General features: G+C 46.9%; 1 protein-coding gene across 1 annotated transcript; it reads left to right on the plus strand.

The window, feature by feature from the left end:
• The first annotated feature begins 556 nt into the window (after nucleotides 1–556).
• LOC142498486 (leucine-rich repeat-containing protein 3-like) lies at nucleotides 557–8218 on the plus strand. The gene is made up of 2 exons (XM_075606727.1): nucleotides 557–761; nucleotides 5836–8218. The coding sequence occupies exon 2, from the start codon at nucleotides 5991–5993 to the stop codon at nucleotides 6762–6764; it is 774 nt and encodes a 257-aa protein (XP_075462842.1). The 5' UTR covers nucleotides 557–761; nucleotides 5836–5990; the 3' UTR covers nucleotides 6765–8218.
• The last annotated feature ends 8452 nt before the right edge of the window (nucleotides 8219–16670 follow it).

Here is a 16670-nt window from a genome sequence, read left to right on the forward strand (position 1 = left end):
GGGGGCAGCTTCTCTGCTCAGGATAAATAACCCCCTATCAATCATGTCCCTTAAGATGAATGATTTCTGCTTCTGTAACAGGGTCAAGCTCTCTGACTGAATCCCGTAACACCAGCCCTCAACCCCCCCACCCCCCAACAGGTCAGGCTTTCAGGATATCCCAGCTTCAGCACAGGTGGCTCAATCAGAGGCTCACTGAGCCTCTGATTGAGCCACCAGTGCTGAAGCAGGGACTGAGGCAGGGATATCCTACAAACCTGACCTGTTGGGGAGAGGGTGGACTTGAGGACTGGACTTCAGCACCCCTGTCGTAAGACACTCCGAATACGCATTGAATGGATTGTACCCCTCTTTGTTCTTCGCCTGTAAAAAAAAAAAAAAGAAGAGACATCTTTCACTCTGAGGGAGAGAGACGATCCAGTTACAGCCCCTGGGAAGCCTGATTGGTCTGTGAGTGCAGAGAACTGGTACAGGCAAAGGAGAATGAGTTTGTGACCACTGAAAATAGCAACAAGTGCACTGCTGATGACCAGTTCCAAGCAGCTCTCGTCCTGTCCCTGCGAGCACACTCGAGTCTGGGCTTCCATTCAGAATCCCCAGCACTGAAACTTCAAGGGAGCTGGCAGGCAGCAGCAGCAGCAGCAGCAGTCCTAACGCTTTTATTTCCAGCCCTCGTCGCATTTGATACAGGATTCTGCCAGCAACTTTGACAGGGGAAAAGGCAGGCGGCGTGGCGGGTCTAACAGCTGATCGACCACATGGTGAGTTTGATGCCCCTAATCAGGGGTGGACATGTTTATCCTCAGTGTCTGGGTCTCGCTTTAACGTCACAAAACCCTTTGAGACCTTTGCAGCCAGGAGCTACAAACCCTTGGCTGAAACGCATTGCAAAGCAACAGGAAGGAGTTTGGAACTCATAATTATGCATGTTGTTAACTCTCCCCCTGTATGCTGCACCATACATTAGTGGTGGGTATCTCTACCTCCAGCCTTATTCTTCAATCTACTTGGATATCAGAGGCAGACCCTCCGATGACCGGTTGTACTGCACTTCCTTAGCCACCAATAGGTAGGGTGACCAGATTTTCCAAAGTACCAACCAGGTCACATTAAAAAACTATTTATAAAACAAATGTCCTCACTTAAACATAAATGTTATAATGGTATTTGTCTAATAGCGTCCCCGTTTATGCTGTATTATTGATTTATTTCAGTTAACTAACCACACAAACTACCGAGTGTAGCAAAGTGACGGTGTGGTTTGTATTAATAAATCACTTCATTCGCGTTTACCAGTTTATTTAAAATGTTTACGCTTTGATGCGGTCGGTGACATAAAAACAGGCAGAGTCTAATTTTACGGGTTTAGGTGAGTCCAAACGGAAAAGCTAAAAACTGGGGACCTTCGAACCAGTTTGAGAAAATTGTCGGGACATTTGAGGAAAAGCCGGGACTGTCCCGGCCAAACTGGGACATATGGTTCCTCTGCCTATAGAGGAAGTCCCTACTGAAGTGAATGGTCACTTGGTGGTTAGAAGGGGAACAGTGGGCTCCAGCCTGGGCTTAATGCAGCTCTGAGGGTTAGAAAACAGTGCTGATGATGGAGGACAGGTTACTCTTGAAGAACCGATAATATTATTTTGATTTAAAATTAAATGTTACACAAATGTTGTTCATCTTATACAGGATACAAATCTGCTTGTTTATTGAAAAAACATAGCACTACCATTTTTGTTTTTTTTTGTACTTGGATAATGTGTTCTGGGAAGCCACACCACCCCAACCACCACCCCCCACCCCAACACCCTCCCCAACCACCCCCCACCCTAACACCCTTCCCATCCACCACCCACATCGCAACACCCTCCCCAACCCCCCCCCCCCCCCAACACTCTCCCCAAACCCCCCCCCAACACCCTCCCCAACCACCATTAAGATCAGCGCAAAAAAAAAGACATTTTAAATTTAGATAGGCGCAATTGAAATTGAGTTAAACATGCACCAATTTTGTGCTAATGACAGCCACTTGCGACACTTGGGACACTTGGGACACAGGCCCTAATATTTTTTAAGGTTCAGCAGTTGTTACACGGCTAAAAAAATTTTTTAAAAACCCACTGGGTTAGAAGACAAAAAAAAAATCAACACGGCAGACCTGACAAAGGTCTGTGTGTTGGGGCTTTTTAAGGCCCCATTGCACTGCAGACCCTTCTGGGAATGAATAGGTTAAAGGTGCATTCCCTTTAACTCGCAGCTGGGGAATCGGGAATTTTGTACTTACAGAATATGAAAGAACATATTAACCAGTTGGCTGCGTTAAAAATGGCTGCCCCGTGCTTTCACCATCGCTATCATTAGCACTGAAGGGGTTAAAAAACAGAGGGGGGGGGGAACATGCGCAAACCGGATTATTGACCTGCCTGGCTCTGCAACATATGGGCCTGCACCTTTTTGAAAGCATACATGTTTAAAGCACCAATCCTTGCATATTTTCCCCAATTTTTGTGATGGTGTTTTTTGATGCCGGTGGTCCTACCCTCCCTCCCCCCCCTACCTCCCCCCTTATACAGGATACAAATCTGCTTGTTTATTGAACAAACATAGCACTACCATTTTTGGGGGAGGGGGGCTTGTACTTGGGTAATGTGCTCTTGGCCTCCCCCCACCACGGCCCCACGGCCACGGAAACGAGACGCCATGTGACGTCCGCGGCATCATTTGACGCTGCGATTCAGAAGGAGAGCGGCACCACGGAGGCGGGCGCCAACATGTAAGTGCCTCCCCAGCAGGCGCGATAGGCCCCAGAGTACCGGCATTTGTATAAGGGGGGGGGGGGACATTGGTGCCGCCCAAGGCCCGGACCTAATGGGAAATCCTCCACCGACTATTCTATATTTATATATTTAATTGTGCCAATTGGGGCGCTACTGGGAAAGTGACCTCAAATACACAACAGTAAACGGAAGAAGCCGCGATGCACGTCCAATGTGGCAAATTATTTATTCATTTATATATGTTTTTTCTTCTCATAAGTATGGGACATCTAGTTACATCTTTTGACCAGCACATGTTAAGCTGCAGCCACATCAGGGTATAGATCCCTCAGCGGGTTCCTACACGGCCGATGTTACACTGTGTCGTGTGTGTCTTCCCCACTGCATGGAGAGAAGCGGAAACACAACAACGATCTATAGTCGGATATATAGTGATATATGCGTGCTATATATGCGGTGCCTAAGGGGTTAACATTCACAAGCACTATGTGCTATGTGTGAGATATAGTGCAGTTAAAACTGGTTAAAAATCAGAAGTGCCCTAAGAAAGAGTGAGGGGGCGGGGGTTAGGGGGGGGTAGGGTTGCCAGGTGGCTTCTCCGAAAATACTGGACTCAATGGTGAAAGGTGCGCCAGGTCACTATGTCCAGGGAGGAAAATACCGGACACATACATGTCCAGTATTACAGCACCGCTCATTTTTTTACTGGACAGAGTATCCAAATACAGGACAGTCCAGTTCAATACCGGACACCTGGCAACCCCAGAGGGGGGGGGGTTGGGAAGGGGGGTTGGAGGAAACAATATACTGGACTCCCCAAAGGTACTGTGTACGTGTCACTCACCCCATGCTATTGACTGTATTGTGGTGCTCAACTCCAGTCCTCAAACCCCCACCCAACAGGTCAGGACTTCAGGATATCGCTGTTTCAGCACAGGTGGCTCAATCAGCTCCTGCTCCAGCATAGGTGGCTCAATTGGAGGCTGAGCCTGTGATTGAGTCACCTGTGCTGAAGCTGGGATCTCCTGAAAACCTGACCTGCTGGGAGGGGGGGGGGGCCTGACCACTGGAGTTGAACACCCCTGGACTATATCATTGTTGTGTTTCCGCTTCTCTCTATGCAGCGGGGGGAATACACACCACACAGTATAACATTGGTAGTGTGGGAACCTGCTGAAAGGGTCTATATCGTGGCGTGTTGGCAGCTTAACATTGGCCAGAAGATTAAACTAAATGACCCATACTTATGAGAAGCAAAAAACATATACAGCTCAATCCCGTTATAACGCGAATCGCTTATAACGCGATGTAAGCGTGGCTCCCAATTTTCGTATTTATGAATACTTTACAACACGATGATTATTGGTGTCTTAAATACTTTATTGTACAACGCATACAATTGTACATTATTTCTAACGCGATCCGCTTATAGCGCGGTGTGACTCTTTGGACCCCAAGCACGGCGTTATAAGGGGGTTGAGCTGTACACAGGAATCAAATAATTTGTTGTATTGGATTTGTGTTGGGGCGTCTTTGTGTTACTGTGCTTAAAGCACATGATTGCATCATTACATGAACACTGTCCATGCATTTTGCAGGATATTCCTGCTTGAAGTTAAAAAAAATAATAATGCATGTCAGAGCTAATCCATCTTTATTATGTTAGGAATTTGTGGCACAGACAAGAACGCGGAACAATGTGAGCGACTGTATAATGAGTTTCTGTTAAAATAGCATCTGATACAGAGGTACTAAGGTTTCCCTACCCCCCTCCCCCACCCCCCCCCCCCTCCCTCTCCCTTTATGAGTTTGTTTCAACATTTTATTCACAAGCTGCACTTGTCACAGCTACAAAGGGTTCGCTTTTAGAAGAAGAGCGCACAGCAGATGGAAGAGACATGTAGGGCTGTGAGACGTGTGATTGAGTAAAAATGACCAGATGTCAAACATTTGCCCGTAACAAGAGGCAGAGTCGGTCGTAAGTCTGCTGGACCAACACTGCAAAGGGAGATACAGGTTTATGATGTTGCTTAGTGGATAATACCTTATCTATATCTTTTGTTATACCCTAGGCGCAGGGGTGGCCAACTCCAATCCTCAAGCCCACCCCCCACCCCCGCAACAGGTCAGGTTTTCAGGATATCCCAGCTTCAGCACAGGTGGCTCAGTCAGAGGCTCAGTCGAAGACTGGGCCTCTGATTGAGCCACCTGTGCTGAAGCAGGGACTGATTTTGCCACCTGTGCTGAAGCAGGGATATCCGGAAAACCTGACCTGTTAGGGGGGAGCTTGAGGACTGAAGTTGAGCACCCCTGCCCTAAGGTGTTTATAAAACGATCATCTCTTTTTATATGGCAGTGACAATGTACTCAGCCCTACAGTACGTATACATCCCTATCCCTTTTCTGGTGCCCGAAGGACACGGTAATAAAACGACTCTGCGATGGTCACAAGAGTCAGGCACTGGGTTTGGAAGTCCCTCCAACTTCAAAGACTGGTACAATTTACCAAAAGCCTAATTCTTCACGTCATTTCTTTACCAAATGATAACCCAGCCCCTGAGTGATTTATTCTTTTACAAACGGGTTTTCTAAAAGGAAGTTGACATTAAGTGAAAAGGGGATTATTGATTACTACTATTAAGTGGTCCCAGTATAATGGTACTGAGTAGTATTCATGCTGAACACCATTACCGCCAGAGGGCCCTGCAATGCGTTGCAAATCATCCAAGCAGAACAGGTTTGAAGCAAAACGTGCGTTTATCCATTCAATGCCAATAGCCACTTTTGCCATAGAGAAATAATCGTCTTACAGAAATCTGTTCCTGATAAATACTCCCATTATAGCATAGTGTGGTTATATGGGCTGTAATTCTGCGCCTTGGTTTTGTCTTCATTGTGAATACATGGAGAAACATTTGCAGAGATGTTATGGATAGATGCTGCATTATGGCTTCAAAATGCAGGTGTGTTCAGCATAGAAAGTGGAAATTACTATGTACTATGTATTAACAATAAGAAATCCTCACCTACCTAGAAATCAATTTCCTAATTCTCATTTTAGAGGCTGTTTCAGAGACGATTGTTCCTCGCCTTATGTGTCTCCTGACGGAAAGTGCCCTGTTAAACAAGCTGCCTAGCTGTGTGAAAGACAGAGATAACCTTCTCATGAAGAGCCAGACAGCAGCTTTGCACAGGATGTATGTGTAGTCCTCCAGGATGCGTCTAGTAGACAAGATATACAGGTGTTCAGTATTGCTGCTCCAACGAGGACTTCTGCTTCTGTTACACATCCAAGTCATTACCTCTTGTCCTAAGAGTTGCAAGTGCTCTGACATAAATGGAGCCATGGTGGTCCACTGCAGCTCCAGAAATCTGGAAGAAATCCCCATTGACCTCCCCATGGACACGGTGTCTCTAAAGCTGGATGCCAACAAGATCCATCAGGTCCCCAACAATGCGTTCAGGGACCTGAGCTATCTACAGGAGCTGGACCTGTCTAGGAACTCCATAGAAAAAATTGAGCTGGCCGCCTTTAAAGGGGTGGCCGAGGGGCTGAGGCTGCTGGACCTGTCGGGAAACCAGATTCACAGCATTCCCAAGGAAGCCCTGGCTAAGCTGAGAGCCAAAATCCGGCTATCCAACAACCCTTGGCACTGTGACTGCACCCTTCAGGAGGTTCTGAGGGAACTCAAGTTGGACCCAGATACAGTCAATGACATCTCTTGCCAGACCTCAGTCCAGGAGGAATATGTGGGTAAGCCCTTGATCCAGGTTCTGGACTCGGGTATCAACTTCTGTAACATCCACCACAAAACCACAGACGTGGCCATGTTCATCACCATGTTTTGCTGGTTTGCCATGGTAATAACCTATGTGGTATATTACGTGAGACACAACCAAGAGGATGCGAGGAGGCACTTGGAGTATCTCAAGTCACTGCCCAGTACCCAGTTAACCAAAGACTTTGATACCATCAGCACTGTGCTGTAGCTATTGATGAACTCAACGACTACAAGGCAATTGAATGCAACAACCCAGTGGCAGATTTAAACTTTTGCCGCCCATAGGCACTTACTTTTTTTCCCCACCTGGGCCACCATCTCTTCTTGCAGCTCCGCCCTCCTCCTTCTGCAGTGTCGCGTCGTGGAATGACGCTGCAAACGTCATGTGATGACGCGTTTCCATGATAATGCAACACCATGTGATGTCACATTGTCATAGCAACCCATCGCCATGTGACGTGGCAGCGTCATTTGATGCCGTGATGCTACAGAACGAGGAGGGTGGCCCAGAGGAGAAGGTAAGAGACCTCTACAGAGGCCCCACGTCCTTCCAACGGCAATCAGTGGGAAAGAGAGCAGGGCCTCTGTATATGGGGGAAAAAGAGAAAAAAATGAAAATGTGCCACCCCAAAAAGTTGCCGTCCTATCCCGAGCCTAATGGGAAATCCACCACTGCATTAACCCCTTTGTGGCTGGGAGGAGCTGACTGTAAAGGGGCAAAAAGTGCATCACTATTCTCCCATAAAACAATACTGTGTATTTAAATCATTTCCTTGTTACAGGATGGAGAGCCTGGAATTTTATTGGTGCTTCTCCAAGATTTACAGCTATTACACCCATTTATACATAGGTAGAGGGCATTAGAGATGACAAAGTACTAAATAGGGTGGTCAACTCCAGTCCTCAAGGGCCACCAGCAGATAGGGTTACCGATATCCCTGCTTCAGCACAGGTGGCTCAATCAGTGGCTCAGTCAATGACAGCCACTGATTGAGACACCTGTGCTAAGGAGGGATATCCATAAACCTGACCTGTTGTTGGCCCTTGAGGACTGCAGTTGGCCACTCCTTCACTATATAGACAACAGTGCTTTTGGGAGGGGCTCTCCTATTTATCGTGGGTTGCTATGGGCAGTCACGAGATACAAGAAATGTACTTGCCATAAAAGTCCTATAAATCTGGGCTACTTGAAATTAGGAGTGCATTGGGCAGCGTACAATGTATGGAGATACTCAGTACCATATGTCAATAAAGTGCAGCATGTTTGTTTCCCAGCAACATACATCAGCTGCCTAATTAGTGGCATTGTGGGATTATGTTGTTATCACTGCGGTACAATCTTGTACATAGTACTGAAGGTACCAAAGCTACATTGCAAGAGAAAGATGGACGCTTATTTCTAGCTATCCAATTATCCTATCGCTTATCCCATCCAGGAAATGTATTTAGTATGGAAATGGAACATACGAGTACTGATGAGTATGCGGATGATGACTGAGTGTAGTGGTATAGAGAGGTGTTTGTAGAGTTTAATATTTGGGGTGGCCCCTGGGGTTCAGTGGCTCATTACCTGGGAATGTAACATTGTCTCATAATAGTCGCCCACCCTAATGTCTCATCCTTATCCTCAAAAGTACAAACAGCTCTTGCATGGCATTTAACTTGAAATGTAATTAGTTTTTCTTGAAGGGGAAGATGGGTTACAGAAGAGACAGGGAGGGGGGATGGGGGTTGGACCAGTACATCATTTCACATTACAGTTTGTGCAGATTGATCTTACATGAATCTTTGACTATACAGTTACAATATATTTGACTTGATATTATTTGGATAAAAACCACTGGTGTTAAGGTACCTAACAGGTAAGTGGCAACCATTGGGATTGACTTTTCTGAAACTCTCAAGGGTAAGACTTTCTACGTTTGTCAACTATATGGGACAGTGGGAGCCTGGGATCGTCGATGTAACGCCTCCAAGGCTGCCATGTTATATGGCATTTGGCACAGGTATCATTTAACAGGCTGGTAAGTTTCTCCATTGGCTACACAGACCTACTCTTTTCCTTAATTAGTAAGATTCTTAGACTTAACAATGCCAGATTTTTCTAGTGGTGACATGTTTCTGTTTAACAAGACTGATTTAGAAGACCAATAATAAAGAAAAAATATTTAGAGCACATCAGCATATCAAATAGAGGATGGGGATTGACCAAACCCCACCCTTGACAATATCTGTTATTTGACAGCTGGAACATTGGTTCCTTGTGGTGTAATAAATTGCATCAGCATTGAAAATCTGTACTGGTCCAAATCTGCCTTCACTAACTTGAAACCTCCTTCTCCACCGGGGCCCTGAGCCAACCACAATTCTATTCCTATGCAAATGACATCAGCCACCTGTGGGTAAGCGCATTATTTCTAAAACATTGCGGCAGTTGTTCCCTGAGCAGAGCATTGAGGATCGCAGTTGTTCCCTGAGCAGAGCATTGAGGATCGCCATCCTAATCAAGCATTTAGGGGACCATTGTTAGATCTGTCAAAGTGTAACTTGGAATATGGGCCTCTGAAGATCAGGGATCGCTCCCAGTTCCAAAAAATAGCACCAGATTTAGCTTAAGTAAACAAATGCCAGAGATTGTAACTAGTATTTCTTTCATAAAATCTGTTGCTTTTTTAAATTTAATTTTCTTAGCAGTTTGGCACCCAGTAGGGTAGCCAGATGGCTTCTCCAAAAATACTGGTCACAACAGTGAAAGGTGCGACATGCTCGAGACACACACACCTCTCTCTGCTCCACGTGGTTTCCTCCTCTCCTTAGCCCCACCCCCAGGCTCCTGATACCTCCTCCTGATTGCCTACTGCTGGGTAATACAGCCAATCAGGATGGAGGAAGCTGCCCAGACCCCTAGCAACAGCCCTGCTCTCTACCTGCTTGGGGAACTCCTGCGGCCCCCCAAGCCGGTCAGGTCACTCTGTCCAGAGAGGTAACGCTGGACACATACATATCCAGTATTACCTCTCATTTTTTACTGGACAGATACAGGACAGTCCGGAACAATACTGGACACCTGGTAACCCTACCCAGGAGAATTATAAAGAGCACACCTGAAGTGTCCTAAATACTAATATTGTCCCATTTGCAAACGCCTATAATAAACGGGGTGGTGTTGATATAGATGAGAAGGAGGAGTTCAGTATTATTGACACACATAATAATAGCCTGCATCAATGTCTCAGGTTTCGCTCTCATTTTTCGAACAGTTTTGTAGCACTTTGCATTGTTTATCTAGTAACAAAAATCCCACTGGTAGTATATGGGTTTATGAGTATATTAAACCACGTCACTTTTTAAAATAAATAATCGATTACATTTGACATACATAACACCTCTTAGATCAGTAGGGTTCATAGGCTGGCACTGGCACCCAACCATTGGGGACCAAGTGGAAACTCTGACTTGTGCATGAAATGAGTTGAATACGTCAACTTGTTTGAGCTAAAAATACCAACACATTTTTCTGATGAGCCGTCTCCTCGCTGAATGGCCCTCACTGCTCTAAAATGTGTATCGGATGCAAAGCTCAAAGTGCTATGAAAGTAGATGGTTCTTTGTTTCTCTGCAGGAGAGCAGACTCCGTTTAGAGCAGATCCCCCGCCCAGCACAGGAGAGGGAGAGACAGAACAAGTATGCAGTGGAAAAACATTAATGGCATCTATGTATAGTATTACAAGTAGTAAGTATCCTGTTAATCATCAGTTTCCAGATGATCCAAACCAGCTTCAGGGTTTGAGCTTTAGCCAGGGGATGTGATATGTTTTATGCTTCATGTTGGTCAATCGTACATAAGCTTTTGAGACTGAGGGTGCCATGTATGTAACCAGTGGACGCAGGAAGCACTCCTTGGCTCTCACACACTGGCAGCCAGAACTAGTACCTTCTTTACATATGGGAACCAGCTAACAGGTGCGGTACTTGAGAAGTACTGTATGTGAAGTCGGACGGTACTGTATGTTAAAGGAGAGAGCAAACATGTCTACAGCATATTCATGACGTTTTCCATCTGTTTGGCAAAGCATCGCTGCCCTGTCTGGCAGGAGAGGGGTTAACAAATAGTTTATCTTTCCAAAATAAAGAAGCGGATGGGACCGATGATTCTACAAAGTGGGCTGTAAAAGAGCAAAAACCCAGGGCGCCTGTAATTATCCAGCCGCAGGACACAAAGTGGGGCTCCTTAATGTACAACTGAAATGGCTGAGAACCAAGCCAGCAGTGACCTTCGTTGAGTGGTCAGTGTGTGATGTGTGTTGTTACGTGGTCCTGATTGGTAGAGTGGGATGAGTGGCCTCTGCTTGATTGCTGTGAAGCTCTTAGAGAAACAGCTGGGAATTAAGCAGCTGAGGCTGATTTCTATAATATACACCCCGACAACAGGCTCCCGAAGGGCCCTGCTCATCAGTCTGAGCCTCTGTGGTTACAATTATAGTGTGAGGATTATTTTTTAGTCATCGTTCTGCAAACGTGGTGGAGGGGGAAAAACAACCAGCTGAAAGCGGAAAATCTAGTGATGATTCCCCCCCACCCTTTTTCTAACCACTGTTGCCCACGTTTTGCAGTTGGAAGTCTTTGATAAATAACTCTAATTCCTCTCCCCGGAGAAAACTGTCTCAGGAAATGCACATGTTGCACAATTATGGTTTGCTTTAGGGGGGGGGCATCGCTCTCTAGGCCAGGGGTGCTCAACTCCAGTCCTCAAGACTCCCCCCCCCCAACAGGTCAGGTTTGTCAGGATATCCCAGATTCAGCACAGGTGGTTCAATCAGAGGCTCAGTCGAAGATTGAGCCCCGTGTGCTGAAGCAGTGACTGATTGATCCACCTGTGCTGAAACAGGGTAATCCTGACCTGTTTGGGGGTCTTGTGGACTGGCGTTGAGCATCCTGCTCTAGGTTACAAGGTGACAGGTTCTGCTGGTCCTGGTTTTAGGACTGCTGCTTGCCTTAGAGCTCATTGCTTTGTCTCTTACAGAAGAGCTTTCTATCACCTCAGTATATTCTCAGAAGTTCCTATGAGGGTAAGAACCGCTACAGAGAGAAATATGAAAGACAAACCCCATTATCACGCTGTGACGATGGGGAGGATTTGGCCTGGGATTAAAGGGGTTACACCCAAATTGGCCACCTTCTAACCTCACCAGGAAGACAAGGGGTTAACTGGGCTGAGGTCCAGAAATGTGATTTAACCCTTGTCATAACCTGAAAATGTATATTCCACTGTTCCCCTGTTTTATTGTTATATCAGTGTCTGCATCACACACACACTAGGATCCATCCGGGAGCACAAGGGTTAATAGTTGTATAGTGATTATAGCCCTTTGTGTAACTTTCCCGCCTTTTCAGGCACCATTTTGCAGGCTCCCATAGGCCGCCATTGGAACTCCATGTCTTTCAATGGCGAATCTTGCTGTTGAGTCCTGTTCCCGAGAAGACCAGCAGATGGCGTCCGAGAGGGAGAGCGGCGGTTTCTCATTGAAAGTCAATGGGCTCATTGACTTCAATGGAGAAATCCTCGAGAGAGCTTTCCAGGAACGAGTTGGCTGCCGTCCAAACCGCTTAACCGCAAAGCAGATACAATTTCAATAGGAGAGCTTTGATCACTTACAAGTCAAGTTCAACGACAAGTGGCATGGGAATAAACAGTTCTAGGGCCCCTAGAAATAAAATTCTTTCTGTCCCTAGTTCATAGACCTCCCCCCACTCGACCACAACCGGGTCCCCATATCCTGGACCCCCGATAAGGGTCGAACCAAGAAGAGCGGGCCGCGCCATAGGTTCCAATGGCGGCGGCAGAAACAGCTCAGGAAAACGGCTAAGTGTCAAAAGCTGAAATTTGGTAATCCATAGCTCCGGTTCCGGAGGGCCCAGCGGATCAGGGTTTGGGGTATCGGTAGCCACTGCTCCGGCATCGCTGCTGAACCATCCTTGACCCGCTTGGACCAACCCGACGGAGTATGGACCCCCTTGAAAGTTCGGGATTTCTCCCATAGACTCCAATGGCGGCCAAACCCCATTGACCGGCTACGGCGGAAAAACCCCATTGACTTCAACGGCGGCTTCGCCCCGTTGAAAGTCTATGGCGGGGATTCCCGTAGCCGCCAATGGCGGCGGTTTGCCATTGAAAGTCTATGGCGGCGGAACCCGTTGTTTTCAATGTGGATTTAGTGAAAAACCGTGATTTAATTTACAGCGGAGTTTTGTGTATTAAAATGTGAAACGGTTTTACGTGTATTTGTATATCTCCGGTTCCCAAGGTCGTAGCAAGTCGCAAATTGGACCATAGGGTGTCCCAGTTCCGGCATTGAGAACTGGGGAGTTTGGACCTGCTGGACCCAAAGGAACCGGATATTTTAATATGTTCATGTTTTATCCAACATACTGTATTTCAAGGTATGGGTAAAACCCAGAGGAAATTCCTTTGCATACCAGGGTAGCATATGGCCAGAAAGGCGACCCAATGTCTAGGACTTGAGTATGTTTCAAAGGATTTTGTCACCTCCACTGTTTGTATGAGGGCGGAGATTACTCAAACCAGAGCAGTCTTCAAGTGTTCCATTTCACACCTCACAACAAAGGGTTTCCTGCCAGATATTCCGTGGGGTAGACTGGCTGGCATTCCTTATGCAAATGGGGGATTACAGAAATGAGACCCCCAGAGTGCTACTGCGCATGTACCAACTAGTAGGGGGGCAGGGATCAAAATGTGTTCCCATGTTAGTGAGTGACTGGAGGTAATTGAAAACCAATCACCTGTACTTAAGGTTAAGGATAGGACCACAAAAGGTATATAATCTGTGGTCAACCCTTTATCCTTTGTCTGTTCTATACCATCTTGATTGCTGAGAGAAACGCTATGCACTGTCTTCCTGCCAGAGGTCTTTCATGTCTTTGGTGTCTTGATGACTATGAAGAGTGCTGTATGAACTGCCAGTCCAGATATGACTGCTTCATCATTTCCATTTTAAGTAAGTGTCTATATTTTGCCTGTTATTTGTACATTTTGTGTGTTCACCTTTATCAAGGAATAAATTATATTTTATCATATCTAATTCTCATCCCAGTTCAGACCCAGTTATAAATATATATTATCTTTTATATATTTATGTGTGTAACATACAGCCTGCCACAAAGTCACCGTGACACACGCACTCTACACCAGATCAAAAAGGGAGACCGATAGACTGATAGGTATAAATGGATAGATACACTAGGGCAGGGGAGGCCAAGTCCAGTCCTCAAGAGCCACTAACAGGTCAGGTTTTAAGGCTATCCCTGAATAGTCTTCAACTGAGCCACTGATTAAGCTCCCTGTGCTGAAGCAGGGATGTCCTTAAAACTGTTGGTGGCCCTTGAGCACTGGAGTTAGCAACCACTGCACTAGGCAGAAAAAACACATACTCCGGGCCGGTGCAAGGGTATTAGGTGTTCCTCCCCCCCACCCCCCATCTCAATTTCTCTCATCTCCCAACACCCCTCACATTCTCTTTCTCCACACTCCTCCCTCTCATCCTCTCCCTCCTCCCTCTCATTCTCTCCCCCCTCCCTCACCCTTTCCCCTCTCATTCTTACAGCCCGACCCACCCCCCCTCCTATCCTTCTCTCGCCCCACTCCCTTCTCACTCTATCACCCCACCCCCCTCCCTCTCATTCTCTCGCCCTACCCTCCTCCCTCTCATTCTCTGCCCCCCCTCTTGTTCTCTCACCCCACCCCCATCTTGTTCCCTCAACCCACCCCCTCCCTCTCATTCTATCTCCCCACTCCTCCCTCTCATTCTCTCGCCCCACCACCTCCCTCTCATTCTCTCCCCTCGCCCTCTCATTCTCTCGCCCACCCATCCCCGTCTTGTTCTCTCGCCCCACCCCCTCTCATTCTATCACTGCATCCCCATCCCTCTAATTCTATCGCCCCACCCCATCCCTATCATTCTCTCGCCCCACTCCGCCCTCCCTCATTCTCTCGCCCCAATCCGCCCTCCCTCTCGTTTTCTCGCCCCACTTTGCCCTCCCTCTTATTCTCTCTCTCCCACTCTCATTCTCTCCCCCACGCCTCCCTATCATCCTCTCTTCCCCCCTCCCTATCATCCTCTCTTCCCCCCACCCTCTCATCCTGTCCCTCACTCTCATTCTCTCTCCCACTCCCCTCTCATTCTCTCCCGCTTCCCTCTCACTCTCCATATTCCACTCTCATTCTCTCTCCTTCCTCGCTCACGTTCTCTGTCTCTCTCATTCTGTCCCCACTCTTATTCTCACCCCTCCCCTCATTTTTTCACCCACCCCTCTCATCCTCTCTCCCCCTTCCCTATCACTCTCTTTCATTCTCTCCCCCTCTCTCTCATCCTCTAACCCCCTCCCTCTCATCCTCTAACCCCCTCCCTCTCATTCTCACCCCCTCCCTCTCATTCTCACCCCCTCCCTCTCATTCTCACCCCCTCCCTCTTATCACCCCTCCCTCTAATTATCTCTCCCCCTCATTCTGTCCCCTCCTCTTATTTTTTCTCCCCCCTCTCTCTCTCTTCCCCCCTCCATTCTCCATCCCCCCTCACTATCCTCTCTCCCCACCCCCCTCCCTCTCATTCTCTCTCCATCACCTACCCCCACCCCACCCCCAGGGGAGCGCCAGAGGATACACACACAAAAACAGAACAAATACACACAGGACAGCCATGTCACACACACACACTGTGTCCTCTGCTTGGCCCCGTCCCCAGGCTCCTCACACCTCCTGTTTGACTGCATTACCCAGCAGCAGCCAATCAGGATGGAGAAAACTGCAGTCCTGTCCCTGCTCGGGGAAATCCCCCACGCAGTTAGGAAACTGCATTAGGCAAATTAGGTGGCTGCTGCACCCAACTTCTGCTGACCTAGGGGGCCGCCTAGTTTGCCTAATGGTTAAACCGACCCTGCACATACTTGGTATAGGGTCCCTCTCTGTCAGGGTCTATTATGACATTGCACTAAACATAGAATAGGGTCTCAAAGGCAAATAATTGCTTTTGGGGAGCTGATGTGTAAAAAGATTGGGAACCATTGGTCCACCACTGATAGCTAGAGGATGTGGGTGTACCTGTAAACCTTCACTAATTCCTTCCATCATCCATAGGACTGGGCCCATATCTTGTCAGGCCTAGAATTGCCCTAGTCAGGACAAAGTTTATGTTGACTGCTATCTAATAAATTCTTATCATATAATCCCTTATTGTTTTGGTAAATTCGTCTTTGCTCTGCCCACCCCAAATTTACTAGTAGATATTGCCCGTACCCTGACAGACAATACAGATCGATAGATAAAGAGGAGAGGAATGGCAGAGGGGGGAAACCATTTGGTTAGCAGGATATTCAGATTAAGATGTCTTTGTTCTAAGTAGACACAGCGGAGCCAGGGAAAAAACGGCCCTGGATGTCAGAACTGATAAGCAAGGTTTCTATTGGCAAGTTTTGAATTTATCCCTCCTATCAGGGAATGCGTAATTTCAATCCCTGCTTTAATTGGCTATTACACCCCTCAATGATTTAGATAGGAATACAGCCTATATAATAGCGTGCAGTAAAAGCAGCTCTCTCTCTTTTTCCTGTTGAGATCTGAAGACAAGCAGCTGCTGGCAGGCCTCTCTCCATTTGCTTATGTGAAAGAGCTATTCACACATGGAAGCATGGGGAGGCCTAGCCAGCAGGCTGGATTTCGGTCCAGGAGCCCAGAACCAAGGTCCTATCAAGGTAAGCCTTTGCTGAACAGGCGCCTTGCAACTAGGAAAGGCTAGATCTCTTCCCCAGACCCCCATAAGTGTGTATATTGTCTGTTTCTTGTATTTCTGTGTGTTTCCGAGGTCTTGTCCGAATAAACCGCAATTTATTTTACTGCCTGTTTTGCCTTGTGACTGATCCCTTAAATATAAATGTCTTTTTGGCCTGCCCTCCCGTGACACTCACATTTTAATCTGGTCTGTAACTGTTACATACGCCCATAACATATATTATCCCTAACTGTCCATGAAATGTCTGTAAATATAATGTATATGCTCTCTGTTCATTTAATGTAACCATATATTGTCATCATAACTCTGCA

This window comes from Ascaphus truei, chromosome 7, assembly GCF_040206685.1.
Source record: "Ascaphus truei isolate aAscTru1 chromosome 7, aAscTru1.hap1, whole genome shotgun sequence".
Taxonomy (NCBI): Eukaryota; Metazoa; Chordata; class Amphibia; order Anura; family Ascaphidae; genus Ascaphus; species Ascaphus truei.